The sequence below is a fragment of the Dermacentor albipictus genome, chromosome 10 (assembly GCF_038994185.2).
Source record: "Dermacentor albipictus isolate Rhodes 1998 colony chromosome 10, USDA_Dalb.pri_finalv2, whole genome shotgun sequence".
Classification (NCBI taxonomy): domain Eukaryota; kingdom Metazoa; phylum Arthropoda; class Arachnida; order Ixodida; family Ixodidae; genus Dermacentor; species Dermacentor albipictus.
In genome coordinates this window covers 54,313,742-54,335,393 of record NC_091830.1, presented here as the reverse complement: position 1 = coordinate 54,335,393, position 21,652 = coordinate 54,313,742, and the positions used below count along the sequence as shown (strand labels likewise).

The 21,652-nt window shown below is 44.9% G+C and overlaps 1 protein-coding gene and 1 long non-coding RNA gene across 15 annotated transcripts in view; one reads left to right on the top strand and one right to left on the bottom strand.

Annotated features, from left to right (window-relative positions):
• Positions 1-18,531, bottom strand: part of LOC135907620 (mucin-19-like) — a 131,438-nt gene extending 112,907 nt beyond the window's left edge. For 13 of the 14 annotated variants that reach the window (XM_070527067.1, XM_070527068.1, XM_070527072.1 and 10 more), the window contains exons 1-6: positions 18,405-18,531; positions 10,232-10,384; positions 6,742-6,906; positions 4,832-4,894; positions 2,343-2,453; positions 850-1,008 (exon numbers count right to left, since the gene is read on the bottom strand). In XM_070527067.1, coding sequence (XP_070383168.1) covers positions 850-1,008; positions 2,343-2,453; positions 4,832-4,894; positions 6,742-6,906; positions 10,232-10,384; positions 18,405-18,477 — 724 coding nt within the window. In that variant the 5' untranslated portion in view covers positions 18,478-18,531. The remainder of the gene's footprint in view (positions 1-849; positions 1,009-2,342; positions 2,454-4,831; positions 4,895-6,741; positions 6,907-10,231; positions 10,385-18,404) is intronic. The other variant, XM_070527070.1, reaches the window with a different exon arrangement.
• The window catches only part of LOC135907623 (uncharacterized), a 290,002-nt gene that overhangs the window by 84,299 nt on the left and 184,051 nt on the right, over positions 1-21,652 (top strand). The gene's annotated exons all lie outside the window — the stretch shown is intronic.

Sequence of the window (21,652 nt, the reverse complement as noted above, 5' to 3'; positions counted from 1 at the left end):
GGGTCACTTTGAAAATACCTGATCGATTAGGATTGTGCGACAGACTGGGTGACGCAATTTCCAGAGAAGTCCGCATCATGAGCATTCTTGTCTCGGTGTTCTAACGCAGTAGCTGGAGTTCAAACGCTTCTGCGCGTCTTACTGGATATCTAGTTATTAATCAAGATCGCGCTAGTGTTGCTTGCGTTTTCAATTGTGCATAATTGTGGGTTTCTTAAGTGCCACATAGTCAAAAACTAAATATTTCAGCTAATCATTCTTCCACTTAGAAGCTGATAGGAGACTTTCCATTTAATCTTTGTCTTCAAGGTTCAAAATATATTAAATATCATCGGAGCTGGTGACGCTAATTTCTAAAAGCATGCATGTCGACGTACCGGAGAAAGCAAGTGATAAGTTGTATGGTGGCCCCAATACATAATTGAAGGTACCTTGACTACGTCAATATAAACAGAAAATACTTTTCATTGAACCTAGGTGAGGAGAAAAGATAAAAAATATATATTTTGATAATCATATTACATCAAACAACTGTACACACTAAGTTAAAATAATTTCTCAACTACGTTGCATATGGAAGCACACCCAGTTATCTTTCTATTTTTATGTTCCCCAAATGTTTTCCTGCTATAGCCTGAGGCATATGAATGTTAAATTTTTACACTATTTTCTTCTAGTAAAATTGTGTTGCAAATGTAGTAACAAGCTTTACCAAATAAAATCAAGCTTGCGCTGTAGCTTGTGTAATGCTGCAATAATTACATTACCAACGTCATAGGACTATATACTATAGCTCGCACAGGCTCATAGCTGTAGTAACGTGGACAAAAGGCAACAAAGCTAACACACCGTTTGTTGTTTGGGTCACTCCACTGTCTGTGGCAAGACTCGACTGCGACGGCAACGTGGTAGCTTGACCTACGCCTGCAGATGGACTGAAACTGGCTGCAGAGCCGGCAACATGGGTGCCAGTTGCTGTGGTGCCTTCCGATTGTTGCTCTCCTGCAGCTGTAGAGAGGAATGCTTTTAAAGAGAAACTCTCTTTGGCTAAAATGCGTCAAAAAAGCAGGCATGGCCCAAGTTGGGGACAACATTGTTAACTAGCTATATACCTAGCGAAAAAGTAATTATTGGTGCCGTCGACTAGTATTATATTCTATGTATTTTACATAAAGTCAAAGTGATCATTGCCCGTTACGCACCCAGAAAACTTGATCTTGAGCGCACTCTAGAATTTTAGAGAAGATGTCTAAAAATACGAGCCTGGATATTCATGCATACACGTGTGCGCCTTCCAAAGGTAGACACGAGTTCTGCTGCAGTAAACTTTGTCCACAAGGAGCTTCAGCAGAAACCACATTTCGTAGCCACTATGCATTTCGTAATACATGTAGGTTCGTAGCCAGCAAAGCTACAACTTAAAACGTTGGGTAGATATTGAATTGCGGTGCATTCAACAGGGGAAGGTTGGGGAAAGGTGAAACGCAGAAGGATGAATTCTAACTTACTGACACAGGATGCCCCACGAGTATACACACAAATTTTATGGGATAAAAAAGAGCAAATTCAAACAGTACATCCTTACAGGCCTAACGCAAGCGCAGGAAATATATACTTTGTCTAGCAGTGAGATGGAAGCAGAGAAAACAAGAACATATGAGAAATTTAGGAAAATGTTTACAGAAGCTTGTGGTGGAGTCACTACTTTCTTTGGCAGTGCAAAATGCCATGCAAGATTCTTTGGAGTTATAGTTTGCGATCAGCGCTCTCGACAGATGGCACTGACGCCATCTCGATACCGACCCTAAGTGAGAGCTTTCTGTAAGAGACTACCATAGCGCATGTGTTGTACGTCTACAAAGGAAGAGCAAAGCTAGCCTGTTGTTTTCCCGTTCATCCTTGTAAAGTGATGAAGTTCTATTTCTTCTACGCTTGCGCATTTCACAAAATATTTCCGCGTGCGCTACTCACACATGCGGCAAACTGGTACTATCTTTTTCAGGTCCATATTCTGCGTACAGTGCTGGTACAGGAGTCTGTTATTAACTAGAAACTTATGACTTGGCCTATGCTGTTAAATGGCCCCGTAAATGATAGTGTTCTAAAAGAACACTTAAGTTATAAAACGCTTTAGTGGTACAAAGCACTCATGTTGTATAAAAAACATAGAAACTTCCTAATCTATCCTTTCAACACTTTTTTCATATATTGACACCTCATACACCTACCGTTCCTATGAATCATACCAATGAAAAATTTTTGACGTTGTCTCTAGCACGTGGCGCTCAAGCTATATAAGGTTTTATGGACATTACCAATAAGACCACACAAAGTTTCTTTACCTATTCCTGTTTGTTGTGCCACGAGCCCTGATCCAGCAGCTATTGTAGACTGTAATGTAACTTGCGGAACCAATTTGCCTGTTAGGCCTGGAAGTGGGCGGCTACCGGTACCTGAAATCACCGATTATATCAGTGTGTCAATTGATGCGATAAACATGTCTTATCCTTAGGCAATAAAACTTCATCTCCATGGTCATGACTAGTTGAAAATGCAACAAAATACAACAGACAACAAAATATGCAGCTATGCTCCACGAATACATTTGGTTAGGCCTGTAATGGCTATATTCCTACAATGGCATTGCTGTGGCAATTTTAGTAATATAAATACCTGGGTACCATGTAGACAATGTTTTCGTTAGTAAAAGGTCACTACATATCAGGGGTGGCATGAGTGAGCGGTATTTGCTACTGGCGATCTGTCTTCATTACTGATGTGTCCAGCACCATGGTTGGCTGCAATTTTTTCTTAGAAAGAATTGTAGCATAAGAGGTCGTTCCGAATGCGGGCCAGCATTTCCGATTTGTATTGCTTTAGTAGAAATGTACAGCGCTGGCAACAGCTCTAGCATAAATTATCCGATTCGAGGTATAGGTTCGTGGGAGAGCGGTCAATAATATTTCTTAATGCCATTGTAAGCCACCCCCGCGACCAAAAAGAAGCTTTTCTGCCATAATTTCCATTGGAGCATTGAGGCCAGTAAAGATGAATATATACCGCACAAGAGGTCTGTTGAATTTCAGCCTTTGACTCTGCAATTAGCACTCACCGATCCACCACAAAGTGTTCGGAAATTCACGCGTCAAAGCTATGGCAACAGGCATTTCGGTAGAACGCCTGCGACCTGCAAATTGCTCGTCACCAACCCAAGCACATAGCCTTTGTGGGCAATTAGTTTTCAGGCGACGAAATTAATAAAGAATGTGTCATTGAAACACAAGACGTCATACCAGTCGAATAATACATTAATTTTCACCCCATTTGTTCTACGCTACATCATGCTCTAAAAACCTGACCACGTAGCCGGGTATCGGTCAAATATTTTTACACATTCAAAAATTTAAACTTCATCTCGCTGTCTAATAAAATTTATATTTACAATACATCTAGTTGAACTATTGTCTCCAATAGTCTGCTGACTGCTGCAGTAACAAGCATTATTGACAAATGTTCTAGTTGTGATGACGTAATTGAGAGCAGCCTATTCATGGAGTGCTAAAGCCTGAAGAACACAGATACTTTCAGCTGTTTCAAATAGACAAGATCCAGTAGCTGCATTACTACCAGAGAGACTGAGTCAATAGGGAGCTTGGTCCCTATGGTGTGAAAATTTCCGAAACAGACAGTATGTAAAATTCTTTGTAATCTGAATGGCAGGCTACAGTTCAGGCTGTAAAACAGTGCATGTAGAGGGTGTATTTCATTTAGAGCAGCCTACTGTAGAAAAAGCTTATACTGGACATTTAAAAAGGTATAGTGGCTTTGCTCTCGCCAAAGTGACGAACATGTTTTCTTATATCAAAAGAAGCCAACAAACACTGACACCAAGGACAACATAGGGGATAGGGAATAACATAGGAGATAGGGGACATTTGTTGTGTGTCTTTAGATGTTAAGCTGTATTATTTATGGTTTTTGCCTGATTTTTTTCATTTATCTAACGAGTATATTGCTTACAGCTGTATATTGCACGTATTCCTAACCCACTCTTGTAATACACAGCAAGGACATTGAGTGCCTTTTGTAACATAGCGTAGAAATCTTCGATGGTCTCACTCGATATTGCGAGAATAATTTCGAACTTTCGGTAGACAATTATTTTCACCATTTTTAATTATTTTAATCTAATAATAAATTTATAATATTCTGAACTACTCTGCCAAAGAAAAGAAGGCATACTTTGAATGCACATGAACCTACGCATAAATAATGTAGCCTTCATTTGTGTATTTACAAACTGCGGCAGCCTGTGAACCCGATATGTCCAAGCTAGTGTTGATCTCATTATTTGATTGTTGAATGAAAAAATACCAGAAACAACAAACATCCCGCTAACCTCCAGGAAATATAATTCGCGCGTCGAATGCTCAACACCTTTCGCATGGAGGGTGGACATTGCTTTTAACGTACTATTTCTCTCTACAACATTCTGAAGTTGTAGTGTGCCATGCCAACAGGGTTGCCCATTCTTAGCGGAAACAATGCACCCGTGAAATTTGCCCTACAACTAGGTGACACTGCCAAGCGTGACACTGTCAGGTCCTGATCCTCATCGACTGCAAATGGTACAGCAGCTTTTCGACCTCAACTGTACAGCTTCCTCATGATGAACTGCTAATTCGCCTTGTCAATGTTCTGGACCTGCTAAAACCACTAACAATGTATCCACTCAATTAGAAACAAACCTCACCGTTTCAACATTGCCCGAATCATTGACATAGAATTCACGTGCACCAGTACGTAAGCAATATGAACAAAGTATCCTCACCAGTTGCTGTTTGGGTCGTCCCAGACGCTGATCCAGCTGACTCCTTCGACTGGGACGTGTTTTCTGACACAGTATTGTCATCTTAGTTAATTCACCTTAGTTAACTAGCTTATCAAGTTGAATATAAAAAAATACTCTAAGAAGTGTGAAATGATGGCACACCATATGCCATTGGTTTCACTTAGCTGCAGCTAATTATTAGTTCTTAAATCCCTGGCATAGGTTACGTGAAGCACCCTGATCAATGTGCACCCCATTGAAATATGCCACCAATTTTAGAGCTGGACTTTGGTAGTGCTCGTGCGGACGTTGTAATGATTGTCATTTAAGCTGTCACAATAAATTGGCTTCGGTACAGCTCACCGAACAGGTGTGTTTCGCAGAAGCCCAGTATCTGTTTGTGACCTTTAGTTAGGAATTTGTTTTATTCTTTTTTTCTTTACAGCTTTCGAATCCTTGTCACTGTTGGTAAACATTGTACGCCGAAAATACTAATCCCGCTTCCTGAGGTGGGAACAAACTAGTTTTTTGTAGTGCCATAATTTAGTTGACATCAATTCGACAGGCTGTCTGTAATGAGACAGGTTTTGTGTTTTTATGTACTTGCATAAGAACATCCAACTTCGTCGTGAGGAGAAGCTTCCTCCTAATTATATCTCTGAAGCGCAATGGCAGCACTCTCAACCCAGTGAGTCAGTTTAGCAATTGTACGGGCATACGGTGCACCTTCGCGGTGTTGCACGTGTTTTGCTGTCTTGGTATAAAAAGCGCCGGCATGGCCCATGCGTGACGCTTACAAATACCCACAATGACGCGACATTTGACTGCAGGAATGACGGAGCCAAGCGGACCCATCATGCCGCACTCGACCGGCCTTGTCAGGTTCATGCCAGCGTTCGACCACGCCCTCTTTAGAAGAACGTGGTACGCACAAAACAATAGATTTCCCCTCTGATCTGTAATGCGCGTACAGCGGTCTGAGCCTAAGAGACAGTGCACTGGACGCTGCAAATGCTCACGGATTGCACTGTGCCTCGCCTTCGATGTGCGTCGCTTGCCAGCCCTCTGCCGGTGTTCCTCACAGAATTTCTCATCGGTGTTCCCAGGATGCTGTTCTTGCAGCCAAGCAGCCGTTTTGTCACGTGCTGCATCACGCCACGTCACTTCCGCATATTATTAAAGCACCGCGCGAGTGTAGCTCGACTGCAGTGCTAAATGTCGCTCCCGCGTATATTACTTCGCCTTCCAGCAAAACCATAACTACTATAAAACAATTACTAGTATAATTACGGGTGTCTGTATGTGGTTTCTTTCGTTTAACATCAAGAGGGACCAACTTACGTTGCTGAGAGTCTCTAAGACGGGTCTGAAATGTAAAATTTACGGTATGACCGTGCGGTAGCCAATTTCACGTTTAAGAAATGCCCACTCTAATTTTCGAGAACAAATTAAACCTCTGATTTTAGGTAGGTTAGAGTAGGTGACAAATTTTGATTCTTAGTGCCACATATGGGTGCAACAGCATGCTATAAGTGTACGTATAGGGTGCTACAGTATTATCAGCGGTAATTCGGTATCGCAAGATTAACTGTTGTGCCATGTATCCTCTTATCGTGAAAGTCGTGCTGGTGCGACAGCCTCGAAGGCATGGTAACGGTGCTTCACGTGCATAAGCATTGTCACGTGATAGGCGTGGAGCCACGCATAGTGCAGAGGTGGTATTACGTAGAAAAAAAAGTGACGCGGTCGGGTAGAGTGAGTCTTGTGCTCAAATCTTTCCGTGAAAAATCCCTCACAAAGAACGATGGCAGCATGCTAGTCTTACTGACAAGCACTATGGCTTCGAACAATTACGGTAATTCTTGTTACCCAGTTGCGGCCTCAATTTTTTTCAACGCAGGTTTACTTACGCTTTTCACAGGTGCGCTGGCATTCTCCAAGAGTGGGAAACTTGTTTCCGAAATAGGAACAGTCGTATGCGAAGAAGCATCTTCCCTTGTTGGGATTATAAATGTACACAGGAAACACCTTGCCAAAGCAGATAACGCTTGCCATCGGGTAATCACAAACTTTGCCTGCATTCGCAAAGTGACAGTAAGGCATAAACAATGTCCTACAAGAACTGAAATTTGGGCGAATTTGTAACAATCCATATTTCACTGAAACTGCAAAAACAAAAAAGAACACAAAAAAGACAAGACAGGACGAGTGTTCGTCCTGTCTGCTCTTCCTTTCTCGTGTACCTTTTTACGCTGCAAATAGAACAAAGTATTACGGGAAATATTTGATGTTCTGTTCTAGAACAAAACAAGGTTATGCTTTATAAAGCAACGTAATGTACTAGATTGTTTAATTTTGTTTTCTTCAACTGGGTTCCCCAGATGACATTGACAAGTTATTGTAGAAAGAAGTTGCTAAAACTGCTAGAAGATATGAGAATGCGGTTAATGGCGCTCTGTCTCTCGTCGCCTCCTAACCAAACCAATTGATAATTGGGCTTAAGGATTAAGTTCAACCTCAACTTATTTCTCATTCTACACAATGTATAAAGTAATAGCTTCCAGGCCTCTACATTTTCTTTGTTTACTTTTTCTCCGATTTCATGGTTGCTGCATTAACAATGGAAGAATGGTGAAGTGAGATTGAACCAGCGCTCCTCACTCGCGTGACAGCCATCTCCTCAATCGGGCTTTCAAACAATTCTACCATAGGTCTGACTTAGCGAATGTGAAACGATCACAAATCGTCGGCGTAGCAATGAACTAATGGTGAACGTTGATGTTTATGCTATCGCCATCTTGATACGGCGGGCATTGTAACGCGACTTGCAATGGATCAGCACTGGTACTTTGGTGGCAACGTTTACTTATGTATTTTTCTTAACCATCACGAGGCTCGACACTTTATAGCAGTATTAAGCAAACCTGCCCTTTATACACAATACAGCTTTTATGCTCCAGGACTGACGCTCTTTCTTATTCGATATGACAAAGGCGATCTTCAAAAGTACGACGTGAGAAGTCTAGTCCGACAGCTATGTGTTAGGGATATATTTTATCATACCATAACTCACAGAATACAGGTGTATGTTGAGCATTTCAGTTTAATTTGTGATAATTGCATTTCAAACATTTTTTAGACTTGAGGAGAAGTTTCCGTGATCTTAGTTACTGATAAAGTACGTAAAACTAATTTGGGAATACATAATGGGAGATGCATGCACATGGAATGACTACTAATGACCTGTTGTAATTTTCTTGCTGACTAATTTAGATATTTGATGATGTTGGTGCTCTAAATTTCTCCGCAGTCTTAAAGCAGTCTCGTCCGCTTACTGGTGCCAATATTGCAATATGAATCGTTGCTTTCGCATTTTCAATAGTGCGTTAGGTCTTGAAGAAGAAATCGAGCCTTAGAAGCGTCACAGTCATGTGGTGGAAGCTGCAGCATGGTAATTCTGTGAGAATCTGGCGTGATATCAGTGGTCGTCATACGTAGAAGAGACGGTTTTGGACCCCTAATACTGTCTACAAGGTGCATGATGAGGTAATGTGCCATCACAAACTGCCATACTGCCACAAATGTGTATATTACTGGCAGAACTCTAAATTTGCTCCTATCAGGTAGCATTGTTTGTGCCACTTTTCTTCAAATCAGCGGCCTCAAGCAAATATAAGCGCGTTCAACGTTGCAGCTGATGTCCCTCAAAACATTCCCGGCGATCACCCCCATTTAAACACAACCAACACTATTCGTTCCCGCAATTCTATTTCAATTTTCGTCTCGAGCGTTCTATTTAAAGGTTTGCCTCCCTACGTGTCTTGTTCGAAAAAAAATCGCCTACCACGATATCTTGCGTCTTCAGTGGTTTCGCTATTTTGTGATCCTTTATCGTATTGTGTCAAAAACACTCATGCTCTTGTATTTATGAAATGACCCCCCCCCCCCGTATTCTTCGGTGGCTTGATGTATATGTTTCACAAGAGGCATTCATTTGTTCAACCTTAGCCCTGCAACTTATGTTGAAGTACCAGTTGATATTTTATGCTTTACTTGCACATGTACAAGTGTGCGAACTGTGAATGCAAATAAGTGAGAAACCAACGTCTCGATAACTACCATCTCATCTTCTTTGTGCATAGCATTATATTACCAGTGTTATTTGTTTATATGCCGCATTTTAAGCAGATTGAACTTGCACCACAGAAAATGCTTGTCTTGTCACGTGTTTTTTTCAGTATACATATATATATATATATATATATATATATATATATATATATATATATATATAGAGAGAGAGAGAGAGAGAGAGAGGGAGAAATGTAGAGGGAAAGAGAGGGAGAGAGAGGAAAAGAGACAAATATAAAGAATATAAAAAGCCGACTAACGTTGTCACGGATGACACCATACGGGTAATTATTTGTAGTTCCTAACCGAAATAAAGAAATTATGAATAAATGGAAATGAAAGTGGGAGGAACAACAGCTTCCCGCAGGTTGAATGCGAATTCACGCTTTTGCATTATGCGTCTCTTACCTCTTACCAAATAAGCTACCGCAGCAAGGCTTTCCTATCAATGTTTTGAATGGCATAGGAAGGTAACGGTTGTTATCGGATGTAAGGCTCTACAACACCTTGCTGGAAGCTTTGGATGGAAAAACGACCCCGCTGTAGCTCATATGGTAACCCACGTCTTCGCGGGAATCGTTCGAAGATGTGGGTTCATATTCCATGTGTTGCTTGTTTTTGCACCCACTTTCATTTCCATGTATGTTTGGTTTCTGCAATTCATTTAGGCATTACTAGTACTTCCCTCCATGCTGCCCTCGCTATCATTTTTGTTGTCATCTTATATGTGATATTCGTTACCTAATGAATTTGCTGCAACAAAAAAGAAAGAAGTGCGCCTACAAGACGCAGCCCTCAACAACATATCAAGCGAAGCTTTGCTGTAAATTAAAAACTCTAGTTGGCTGAAATGAATGAGTGATAATGCCTGTATGCGGCATTGAATCACTTAGTGTAACTACCTCAGCCGAATTGATAACTTACTTTATCCGCGCCATTTGATAGCGCAGTGGCACATTTTTAAGGCAGTGGTAAAAGTTTCTGAGAGAAATTTTTTGAGTATTTACAAATAGCGCGTTACACGAATAAAAGAAACACATCGAGAAAAAAAAGCATTCTACGTTCAAGGAAGCAAATGTTTGTAAGGAAAAGAGGCTGCGGATAACGCTGACTGTTCAGGACTGCTTGAACACGAGACTTTGCCAGTTTGACCAGTTTGACGGCTCTTCTTGTGTAGCAAGCGACTGGGCATGCCGCAAAATCCATTGACGTTGTCTGACTGCAACAGTACCGCAAACAGTAAAAAAATAAGTGACGAAAGATCTTCACCATTTCGACATACGCCTTCGCACTGTATCTTGTTTGAAAATGGCGCTGCTGGGTCGCAACTTTGTAGGCATCGTTTGGTTTTCTGATCTAAATACCATCGCTGGTGCGAGCACTTGTTTTTGGACGTTTGAGCGGTGATCTGGCATCGGTCATCTGAAATGAACAAATGAAATAAATGACCCAGCTTCCAAGCCATTTCCAATAAAAAAATTATTCAATATTTTCAGTTGTGATTTCGTTAGACATAGCTCTCGCAATGAATTTACTGGCAACACTGTGTGTTGCTCGTTAACTGAAGCGGTGCATGAATACAGTTTTCTTTAATTGTTTGTGACGAGCCTTAAGTGCTCTATGCGTGCTTGATATTATGGAGGGTGCATGACATCTCGGACATTCCTCTGTGGTCCGGCGTTTCGATCTATAAGTAAACTATCCAACCAACTTACTATATAGATCAATAATGTTTCCCACGTAGTTTACTAAAATATTTGCACACTGTAGTGGTTGACTGTTAAGAGTACAGATATAACTCGGTCGATACAAATTTTAGTAAAGGATCACTGTTGTGTACTGATTCTGGCCGCTGAGTTCAGCGGATGACGTATCTGCATCAGTTAACCCCTGTGTTGAAGAGCGCCCTCTCCCGGCCTCAAGAATGTATATATTGTAGCAGTTATCAAGTTCCCACTGTTCTGTGTTTGTTTCGTGACGGCAGTAAAAGGTTATTGCCGATACGCCTTGTCGCGATGGTGCCTCGCGATACGACCCACGCAGCAACATAACACTGGCGACGAAGATGGGATTGAATGAGACCGCCGCAATAGGAAGCTAGCTCCTGTCCGTACTCGTTCACAATGACGGCCACCACAACGGAGGGGCTCGAGCCTTTCGACATCACCCACCCTGAAGAGTGGGAGGACTATGCAGAACGTTTCCAGTTCTTCCTCGAGGCGCAGGACGTTACGGACGCCAGCAAGAAGAGGTCGATATTCCTCAGCCGCTGCGGTCCCGCCACTTTTCAATTAGCCAGGGCGCTCTTAGCACCGGCCCAGCTGAAGGATACACCGTTCGAAACAATCCTCGCCGTTCTGCGTGACCACCTAGCGCCGAAACCACCGGAGCTTGCCAGACGATATGAATTCCATCGCCGCGACCAGGCACCAAGTGAGTCTGCCGCCGCCTACCTCGCTGCTCTTCGAACGACGGCACAGCACTGCAACTTCAACGACCTCGACACCGTGCTACGGGATCGATTCGTGTTCGGACTGCAGAACGACACGGTGAAGCGGCGACTACTGGCGAAAAAAGAGGTGTCTTTCACTAGTGCTGTCGAGGAAGTAGTCGCCGCTGAGGCCATTGCCCGGGAAGCCAGCCTAGCCTCGTTTCAAACCACCAACGCGCCACGTTTCGAGCCCGTGCATCAAGGGACGACGACGGGCGATGATGGCGAGCAAGACACCGCCGAGGATGTTCTTCGGTTACGTGCGAGCCTCGCTCAGCAACGGGACACCGAGAGATTGGCGGGCGGCCCCTGCGCCAGCTGTGGAGGCCCGCACGAACGCCGCCTGTGTCGGTTCCGTAGTGCCCAGTGCAGGGAATGTGGAAAAACCGGTCATATTGCTAAGGTCTGCCGGTCCCGGAGGCAGCTTAGCCCACGTCGAAATGCCAAAGATCAAGCCCGGATGCAACAATTCAAGACCGCTCCTCGCACAAACATTTCATACTGCGACGACTTGGCAGTTACTGCTATCAACGAACTGTCTAAACCCGCCAAGAGGAAGATACATGTGAGTGTAAAAATCGAAGGCACGCAGTGTCAGATGGAGGTGGATTCGGGATCAACTTTTTCCATTATCTCCGACGCCACTGCCAGACGCATTTTTCCAAAGGGGCGTGTCAGAAACCTACAGCCACTTGATGTTGTCATGAGGGACTATCAAGCAAACCGTATCGCTGTACGAGGAGTTGGTACCGTCCGAGTGCAGTTCAAAGATTTTGACGGCCCATTGCGCCTGGTCATTGTCAAGGGCGAGCGCCCAAGTCTTCTCGGGCTGGATTGGTTTCCGGCACTCGGTATCAATATCACGGGAGTGCAACGCATCGATCAGCAACCATCCTCACTTGATAGCATATTCCGGGATTTTGCCTCTGTGTTCGACGGGACGCTAGGCTGCTACAAGGGACCGCCCGTTCAGTTTGCACTTGACCCTGAGGTTGTGCCTATCCGCCTGAAAGCAAGAAGGGTTCCTTTCGCACTGCGACCGAAAATCGACGCCGAACTGGACAAGCTGATAACACAAGGAATCCTAGAGCCGGTTGACCACGCTCGTTGGGAAACCCCTATTGTTACGCCACTGAAGGCAAATGGGGACGTCCGCATCTGTGCAGACTACAAGTGCACCATCAACAAAGCCTTGCAGCAGCACTCGTATCCGGTACCAGCTGTCAACCACCTGCTGGCATCCCTCTCTGGTGGAACTGTCTTTGCGAAGCTAGACTTAGCACAGGCCTACCAACAGCTCCCAGTGACTGATGAATCTGCAGAGGCGCAGACCATTGTGACGCATCGGGGTGCTTTCCGCGTTCGACGATTACAGTTCGGTGTCAGCGTCGCTCCTGGCATCTTTCAGAGTTTAATGGAGAACCTATTGCGCGGACTACCAGGCGTCATTCCATATTTTGATGATGTCCTCATTTCAGGTGCATCGCACCAAGAACTACTCAGTCGCCTTCGAGAGGTCCTTCAGCGGTTCCAAGATGCAGGGCTTAAGGTCAAGAAGGAGAAATGCCAGCTAGGAGTGACTCAAGTGGAATTTTTGGGTTTCCGAGTCGATGCTGAGGGAATCCACCCCACACTGGCCAAGACGCAAGCCATCCTTAATGCACCGCGGCCGTTGAACAGAGCCGAGCTGCAGGCCTTCCTGGGTCTTCTCAATTTTTATCATGCATTCCTTCCACACAAGGCAACTGTTGCTGAACCCCTGCACCGTTTGTTGGACAAGAAGGTCCCCTGGCTGTGGGGAAACCTACAACAAACCGCGTTCGACAATGTGAAGAAGCTACTGGCATCCAACCAGGTGCTGACACACTTCGACGAGAAGAAGCCGGTGATCCTTGCATGCGATGCGTCCCCGTACGGAATAGGAGCAGTGTTGAGTCACAGAATGCCGGATCACACGGAAGCACCAATCGCTTTTTATTCAAGAACCTTGTCCTCTACGGAGCGTAATTACGCCCAGATTGATAAGGAGGCACTCGCTGTGGTTGCCGGAGTAAAGAAGTTCCATGACTACGTATTCGGCCGCCCATTTCAGATCCATACAGACCACAAGCCGCTCCTGGGGCTCTTCACATCAGACCGGCAAACGCCACAGATGCTTTCACCACGAATGTTGCGTTCGTCCATTTTTCTTAATGGATACCAGCATACTCTGCACCACCGACCAGGAAAACAGTTAGGCCACGCAGATGGTCTCAGCAGACTGCCTCAAGCGGACCAGTGCCAGGATGACCCTTCGCCAGCAGAGGTCGTCATGCTTCTGGACGTACTTCCAGAATCTCCAGTCCATGCAGACGATGTGGCTAAGTACTCCGCCAAGGATGCTATCCTCTCCCGTGTCCTCAACTGGGTGTGGAAGGGGTGGCCAAGGTGCGCTCCGAGTTCCGAGTTCACACCTTTCATGTCCAGGCAACATGAACTGTCCGCCCACAAGGGATGCTTACTGTGGGGTGACCGTGTGGTGATTCCACAGAAGTTGCGTTTCCGGGTCCTTGAAGCTCTGCATGTCGGACACCCTGGCATCGTCAGAATGAAAGCGCTTGCTCGCAGTTATGTATGGTGGCCCGGCATGGATGCGGCCATTGAGGAATGGGTCCGGCGATGTTTTCCTTGCCAGGAAACACGGCCCGAGATGCCTCGGGCACCTGTGCACCCATGGGAGACGACCCGGACACCATGGTCACGCCTGCACATTGATTTCGCTGGTCCCTTCCAAGGACAGACCTTCTTGATTGTGGTGGACTCGTATTCCAAATGGCTGGAGGTCATACTAATGTCGTCAATGACATCGAGTGCTGTAATCACTGCCTTAAAAGATTGTTCGCAACTCATGGCCTGCCAGATACCCTTGTTTCAGACAACGGCCCGCAATTCACATCCACAGAATTTCGAGGGTTCCTGGATGCCAACCTCATCCGCCAAGTGACATCTGCACCGTTCCATCCATCCACGAACGGGCAGGCCGAAAGGATGGTACGGACCACCAAAGAGGCATTAGCTCGAATAATCCGAGGAAGCTGGGCAAAGCGCTTGGTAGACTTCACGCTACAGCAGCATGTAACTCCGCACACAGTCACGGGGCGCGCCCCGTGCGAGTTGTCGATGGGCCGCCGACTGTCTACCATGCTGGATCGGCTGCATCCGGACCGGGCCCCTGACAAGTCCTCCCGGTTGGCAGAAGTTCTGCCGACACCACGCATATTCCAGCCCGACGACCTTGTATTTGCACGTAACTACGGCCAGGGCCCACCATGGGTATCTGCTGTGATTTCCAGAGCAACTGGCCCGATCTCTTATGAAGTTGCTCTTCCGGATGGTCGTGTGTGTCGCCGGCACGTGGACCAGCTTCGTCGGCGGAGCAGCATTCCCATGAGGTTAGCCGAAACTGTACCTGAAGGACAGCCTGAGGTTCAGCCTTCGTCAAGCCCTTCACCTGGCGGAATGAGCAGCAGCAAGACACCAGATCCCCGTGAAACCGAGGAGCACCCGACAGCCATGCTACCTCCCGAGGCGCAACCAACAGTCATGCTTCCTTCGGACGACATAGCAGCACCTCAGCCAGCACCAACAGAGCAAAGTGTAGAATTGCCGGGCCCACGCCGTTCGCAGCGTTCCCGGAAGACACCACAACATCTTCGGGACTTTGTGCTGGCATTGGCTGACTGTTGAGTACCATCTAAGGGGGAAGGAGTGTTGTGTACTGATTCTGGCCGCTGAGTTCAGCGGATGACGTATCTGCATCAGTTAACCCCTGTGTTGAAGAGCGCCCTCTCCCGGCCTCAAGAATGTATATATTGTAGCAGTTATCAAGTTCCCACTGTTCTGTGTTTGTTTCGTGACGGCAATAAAAGGTTATTGCCGATACGCCTTGTCGCGATGGTGCCTCGCGATACGACCCACGCAGCAACATAACAATCACTTACACGCTTTGCGACTTTCACAACTTAGAAGCAGTCAATCTATGCGTGAGTGCGCTTACACTTGAGAGACAAAGTGGCAATCCAAATGCCCAAGCTCCAGTCCTTCTAAATCATTTCATTTTCACATTTGTGAGAAAATCTCTACAGGTAGTAATTATACTTTTGCATATGCAAGACAAATCGACAAAATATGAGAAAATCTCTCAGCATATCATGCTTAGGTAGAAAAACTATTGCGCGCACTGAAAAATAAAGAAAACGAAGCTGCGTCTCTTATTCGCAGAACGTTCTAAGGTGAGAAGAAGCGTATATCGTGGAGCAGTCTCCAGGGAAGGACTAGTTTTAGCACTTTACTAAAGGGGCGTTGTCAGTGAGCTGTGCAATTTTTGCTTTTTTGTTGTGTTTACGAGGTGACGTACCGATGAAGCGCAAATACAATACCTAGTACATTTTGCATGTACTACAGAAAAAACACCTTCAAAGTTGTCAAACAGTTGTCCGTGATGACTGTCTGCGATTTTTTTGGCGCTGCAACTTTAGCCAGTGAGCTACTCTTTGAGCTCTCAGAGTCATATTATTAGGCATTTGTGTACTGCTTGGGCAATAATCACGGGACAAGAATAAATTTATTCCCACCAATTATCAAAAGTTTGTATAGGTTGGCCAGCTAATTACTTCTGCATGTCTGAGTTGTCATTGCTCCTACGCGGTTGATCCTATTTAGCCTACCATACATACAACTTCATAACATTTGTGCTTCTGATCCTGACCATTTGTGGAGCCTTCTACGGCAAGATGGTAACGGGAGCAGTGGGTAGTGTACCAATGTGTCGTAGAGCAGTCGGCTTATTTTTTTTTTCTGCTTTTCCATTTGCCGGGGGTGAACCACAGGATAAACACGTGGTCTGCCAACCCGACAACAAAGTCGATTTGAAGATGATGGTGTTGAGGTCGTGCAGAGTTCTCAAGCCGTCTCCTTGCGGCTTCTTCCTCACCATGCGTTCATTTATTAATGGGAATAAACCATCATTGAAGTCAAACAGCGGGCATGGACACGTAGACACATTCAGAGATCCAGCACTCTCAGTTTCTGGCTCCTCTAAGTGCTGTCGCAGAACCTTGATCAGTGTCTGTAAATGGTGAAACCGGTGCGATGCGGATATACAAAAACAAGAATGCGGGAAATCGAGCATGTGGTATTACCAGGTTTATGAGTTTCCAAAATGTGTCAACATAAAGAGTAAACTTTGATTCAGAGAATTGTAAAACTGCAGCAAGGCCTTTTTTGTACCGAATTGCTGGCATAATTTTGAGAACTTGCTCAATACGCAGGAGGATTTTTCCAAACAATGTAAGTGTTATGGCAAAATTATTGGAAGCATTTCAGTCTTAGGGAGGAGAAAGGTGCACAATATAGGCTCATTCAGCGGCATAACGCAAGCAGCAGAAGCGATGCCAGATGTAACATTTTTTCAAGCCAAACTTGTATTAGCTCCCAAGTGGCATTGTCTTGGGCACGTAAAAACCCGATTGCTCCCAAAGCGGAGCAACTGCCGGAAAATGTGGTTTGATGATTGACAGCTGCGTGGGCGGTGGAGCGTGAGTCTTTACCAAGGATTCCAGTTGCATAGGTGCGCGCTGATGCCACGCTCGCATCCAATCAAACCGTTTCGCTTCCACCGGGGAGGGCATGGGCAGGAAAGGGGTTCGCGCGTGCTACGCCGGCTTCGTTTCCGTTCTGTCCACTCTCTGAAAACTGATGGCATTTCCACGCGTTGGGCGTTCCTCCGAGTAAAGGACCGTCTTCGACGAGGGGCGACACATATTCGCCCGTGCAAGGGCTCACCATCCGCCCAACCATCCAGCGGATGGGGCCACCCGAGCCCATGTAATCCGACAGCAACGAGAAGATGATCTTGAGCGTAGGCAGCGGGAGACCGAAGCAATTCGGCACCATTGCCTGCTGGTTACTTAACCGTTAGGAAGCTCAGGGGCACACAGGACAAGCTTCACTTATCCCCATTTTGTGGTAGGGGCAGGGTTGTTCATTTTTTTACATTGCTTCTTGCTTAGAAGCGTAATCTTTAGCCATGCTGTGAACAGACCATTACTAATAGAATTCATGTTAAGTAGAATTCGTTTCGAGAAACAATGTATTTGCGTTATTATTCCAAATAGTAAGTGGCAAACTTCGTTCCGACTTCGGTGGGTCCCAAGCCACTGCGGCGTGCAGTGGCCGCTAGCCTCTTAACGAATTTCCGGAAGACGCCAGCCAAATAGCGCAGGCTGACATTCCTCCTACGTGGGAAGACATACGGCTTCATGCATGCGGCATAGGGCCCTTCTCCTACCTCTGCCCCGACACAAGCATCAGGCACAAAGCGAGGTCACCCACAATCTCTGCACGAAACATTTTGCGAGTGCAGCGGGCAGCGTTGCGGTCGTAGCATGTCTCGTGAATGTGTGCTCAACCGCGTAGGCAGCACGTAGGTCTCACCGTTACGAAAAACTTCTAATGATTTTGGTCAAATGGAGACTGTCGAAGAATTTCTCCTACGGTAGTGTGCTTTCGTCTCACCGCAGGAGGAGATTTTCAGCTGCTACGTCACGCACGTGCAGAGACCGCCGAGGCGCTCTTTTTACCATGCCGTTCATATAACAAGCGGGAGTCAGCTCGCAAAACGCTATGCGATTTCTTCGAGCAGTCAGGCCTCGCCGTCTGGCTACGCGAACAAGCAGCGTTAGATTTCGGGGCCTAGGCAAAAACAACCAGTTATAGAAAAGACTTATTTCAAACCATTGTATTTTATTGAGGATGCTGCCATTAACTGAGCACCTACCGATCCGCGCCCTTATAACTTTTCTTTTTAATCTAGATAATATATTAGTAAACAATATTAAAGCGCTGAATGCAGCTCTATGAGTTTTTCTACATACCAACTTAACTTAAACCTAGAAAAAATGTAATACTCACCATGTTCCTTTGGTTTCCATGCTTGGCAGACTAAAATAAGATATAGAAACAGAAGAGGTGAAAAGATATTCATGGCCAATAGGTTGTCTGTGCGCCGAAAAGACTTGAATGCTTCTACTCTCCATTTATCTGCATTGACCGCGTTATTCAACGCGAAAGCAAAAACGGCAACGAGTGAGCTCACAATAGAATAAGAACTTTATTGTGGTCTTGGAAGGAAGCTAGTAAAGTTTTCTCCTCCTGTTGTATGAAAGTTAACCAGGCAGCGTATATTTTTTCTCATAACTTCTTACAGTGAAAGCCATTCGATTCACGGTTTCATCACGGTAACGGTCGTTCTTAGTTGGATTTGTAGGTTCTTATCATCATTTTTGCTGATATTGTTTCTAGTATATCTTGTTTTTAATGATAATCTTTGCCGGCGCGTTTTTCTTATTTGTACGAAAATTCGCAGCATCAGTAAGCATCCGAAAATAAGAAGTCACTAAGAAAGCGCTAAGAATAAATTCCATATATTGCGGCCTTTGTGCAAGCAATGCCTTCTTTCGACAATGGGCAGATATATCAGAGCTTGCTTCTGAACACGTTGTCATAACTTGCTATCTAGAAACGTATGGATCCAATATGTTTTATGTACAATAGGAGGACGATATTTTTTACCGAGATCTCGATTTCTATGCGTGCAATAGACGCTACTTGCTAAGCACGTACCAAACTTTTATTTGAACGCAACCACTTCGGAAGCTTCAACATCTAGTCCCCCCACCTTGGTCAAAGAGAGCAAACGACAGCTTTCGACGATAATAAACTGCGTTGAATAACAAGCATTACTTAGTGCTACTTAGTGCTCAAACGATGACGTTTGAAGGTTGTTGGTGCATAGAATATGCATATGCATGTACTTGATGAAAGAATTTAGGCAAAGCCCCTGACAAAAAGCCTAAGTCCTTTTTGTAGACAGCAGAAAGCAAAACAGCACACAGAGTACAACAGAAAAATAACGAGGACACGTTGTCTATATTGCCGTAATTCTGCATAACTGGGAATGGTTACAATACAGCAGTCACAACAATGTATTATTTTTAATTAACAAACACTATGTGACAATAAATCATAACAATATGGTTGTAGTCGCTAATAAAAAAATTCATCTGCTCAAGCGAATTCCCACGTATGCAACAAAACGTGACGTTAAAAGTAAGCGGCACGAAATATTTTAGGCTAAGATTCAGAAATCAGAGTATGCTGTTTTCAAGCCTGAGCTCTAGACTCAATTTAATTTTAGACACGCAGTTCCTCAGCAGGTAAAATCTCGAATAAACGTCACCAGAAAAAATGTTCGCCATATCAGAGCGACAGAGCGACTCAATACAGGCATATATAGGGGGGGGGGGGGGGTGGTTATGAAGGACCTCCCCAGACGGCTACACCACACTCAGGGAGCGGGAAGGCGAAGGATAGATATGAACGCAAGAAAAGAAAACAATAAAGAGGTCTCCAAGCATCTTTTCATGCGAGAGCAGTGTATCATCCAAGCGGCTGAGTCTAGTTTGCCGAGCACATCGTTGACCGTCGAAGGATCGGCAAGGGGTTTGCATAGCCGGATTAAAGAATCCCTGTATATTGCTATCAGAAATAGCCCGAGCCGCTGCGTGCGATGTTTGCGGGTGCAACAAGACACTAGAGCATGGGCTGTGCCATATCCAAACTAATAAATTGGACTTGGAGGTTCGTGCTCGAGTACTATATTGTATCAAAGAAGTACATGACAACCCGTTAAGTTACTACAAGTGGTTAGCAATCGCACTCCTCAAGCCGCGGAGTTTTTCAACATTTTATTTAATGCTGTAATGCATGGCTGCGTCTCAATTCCTGGGCCCAATACCGATCCGTGAAGCATGCGTTGCCTTACCTCAGCTTTCTTGGGAAAAGCTGCGTTTATGTGTCTACTCCTATGGCATTAAATCGCATTAATATGGTGATGAGTACCTAAAAACAAAGTTTACGTGCATACACTTAAGCCTTCGACAGCGTGTGCTTCGTGCTCCTCATTACAAAGCTAACGCAAATGAACACACATTCTTCCATAACTGCCCTGGTATCCAACTACCTAAGCAATAGATTGTGATTCGTTCGCATTCGTAGACAGAGATTTGACAGCTATGACGTCACGTCCGTAGTTCCTAAAGGATGCGTTCCTGCCCCGCCTCTCTTTCTACTCTTCATAAAAAAACATTTCGTCCACAATTCGACGCTCTTAATTCCTTTGATATGCTGACGACTTAAGGCTATCGAACGTTGTCAACAGGGTTCATAACTGCACTGACATAAAAAATTGTTTTACAGCGAAGCTGTATACTTCTACCATTCATGGAATATTTCGCGTCGTTGTGGCAAGCAAAAAACTCCCCATACGTGGGCCGATACCGGAGATAGCGCAATGGCTGGCCAACCCACAGTGGAGGTGAAGCAGGCGTTAAGTACTCCCCATACGTGGGCCGATCCCGAAGACAGTACAATGCCGGGCCTACCCGTGGCAGAAGTGCAATTGGCCATTTAGGGTCCCACATACACAGCGTCGCTGGTCATCTTTTTTCACAGAGCGGAAGGGCACTGAGAATATTTTTTCCCGCTTTCAAACTAGTGCATAGACAATAAGCTACACCGAAATATTTCCAAAGCGATGGTATTAAAGTTATACACGGAAAACACGCCATGTCAATTTTTCGTATCGTCTTTCGGCATGCTCCATCGCCCAGTATCCATGAAATGAAAGATGTTGGTTTGTACTAGGAGAAAGCGCTGAGCTTCTCTTCACGCGCTAAATATGCGAAGAAACGGGCTCTTCACACTCTTAGTTTAGTTTGCCTAATATCGCATCACTTCCATTCACCTGTTGCCGTTCTGAAATTGTGCTCTATTCTATATCTTCATCTACTGAAGTATAATTGTGTATTTTGGAGTGGAGTATGCAAATCTAATTTTAACCTCATTGAGCGCGTCCTGAATAGATTCATAAGTATTTACAAGCAACACGTTTGCTGCCCTGGCGACTAATGCATCATTCTCAAGTATACCTCAACCCACACCTCTAATGTGAAGACCTGTTCAATCACACGTGTTCCTCTATAAGGGGATCCATGGTATTATATATTGTGTGAAGGTTCTTGGTCGTAAGCAATTTCGCATGCCACAAAAGTGTTCAACGCAAGATTCCGCGTTTTCTGCGTGGCCCTGTCGCATTAGAC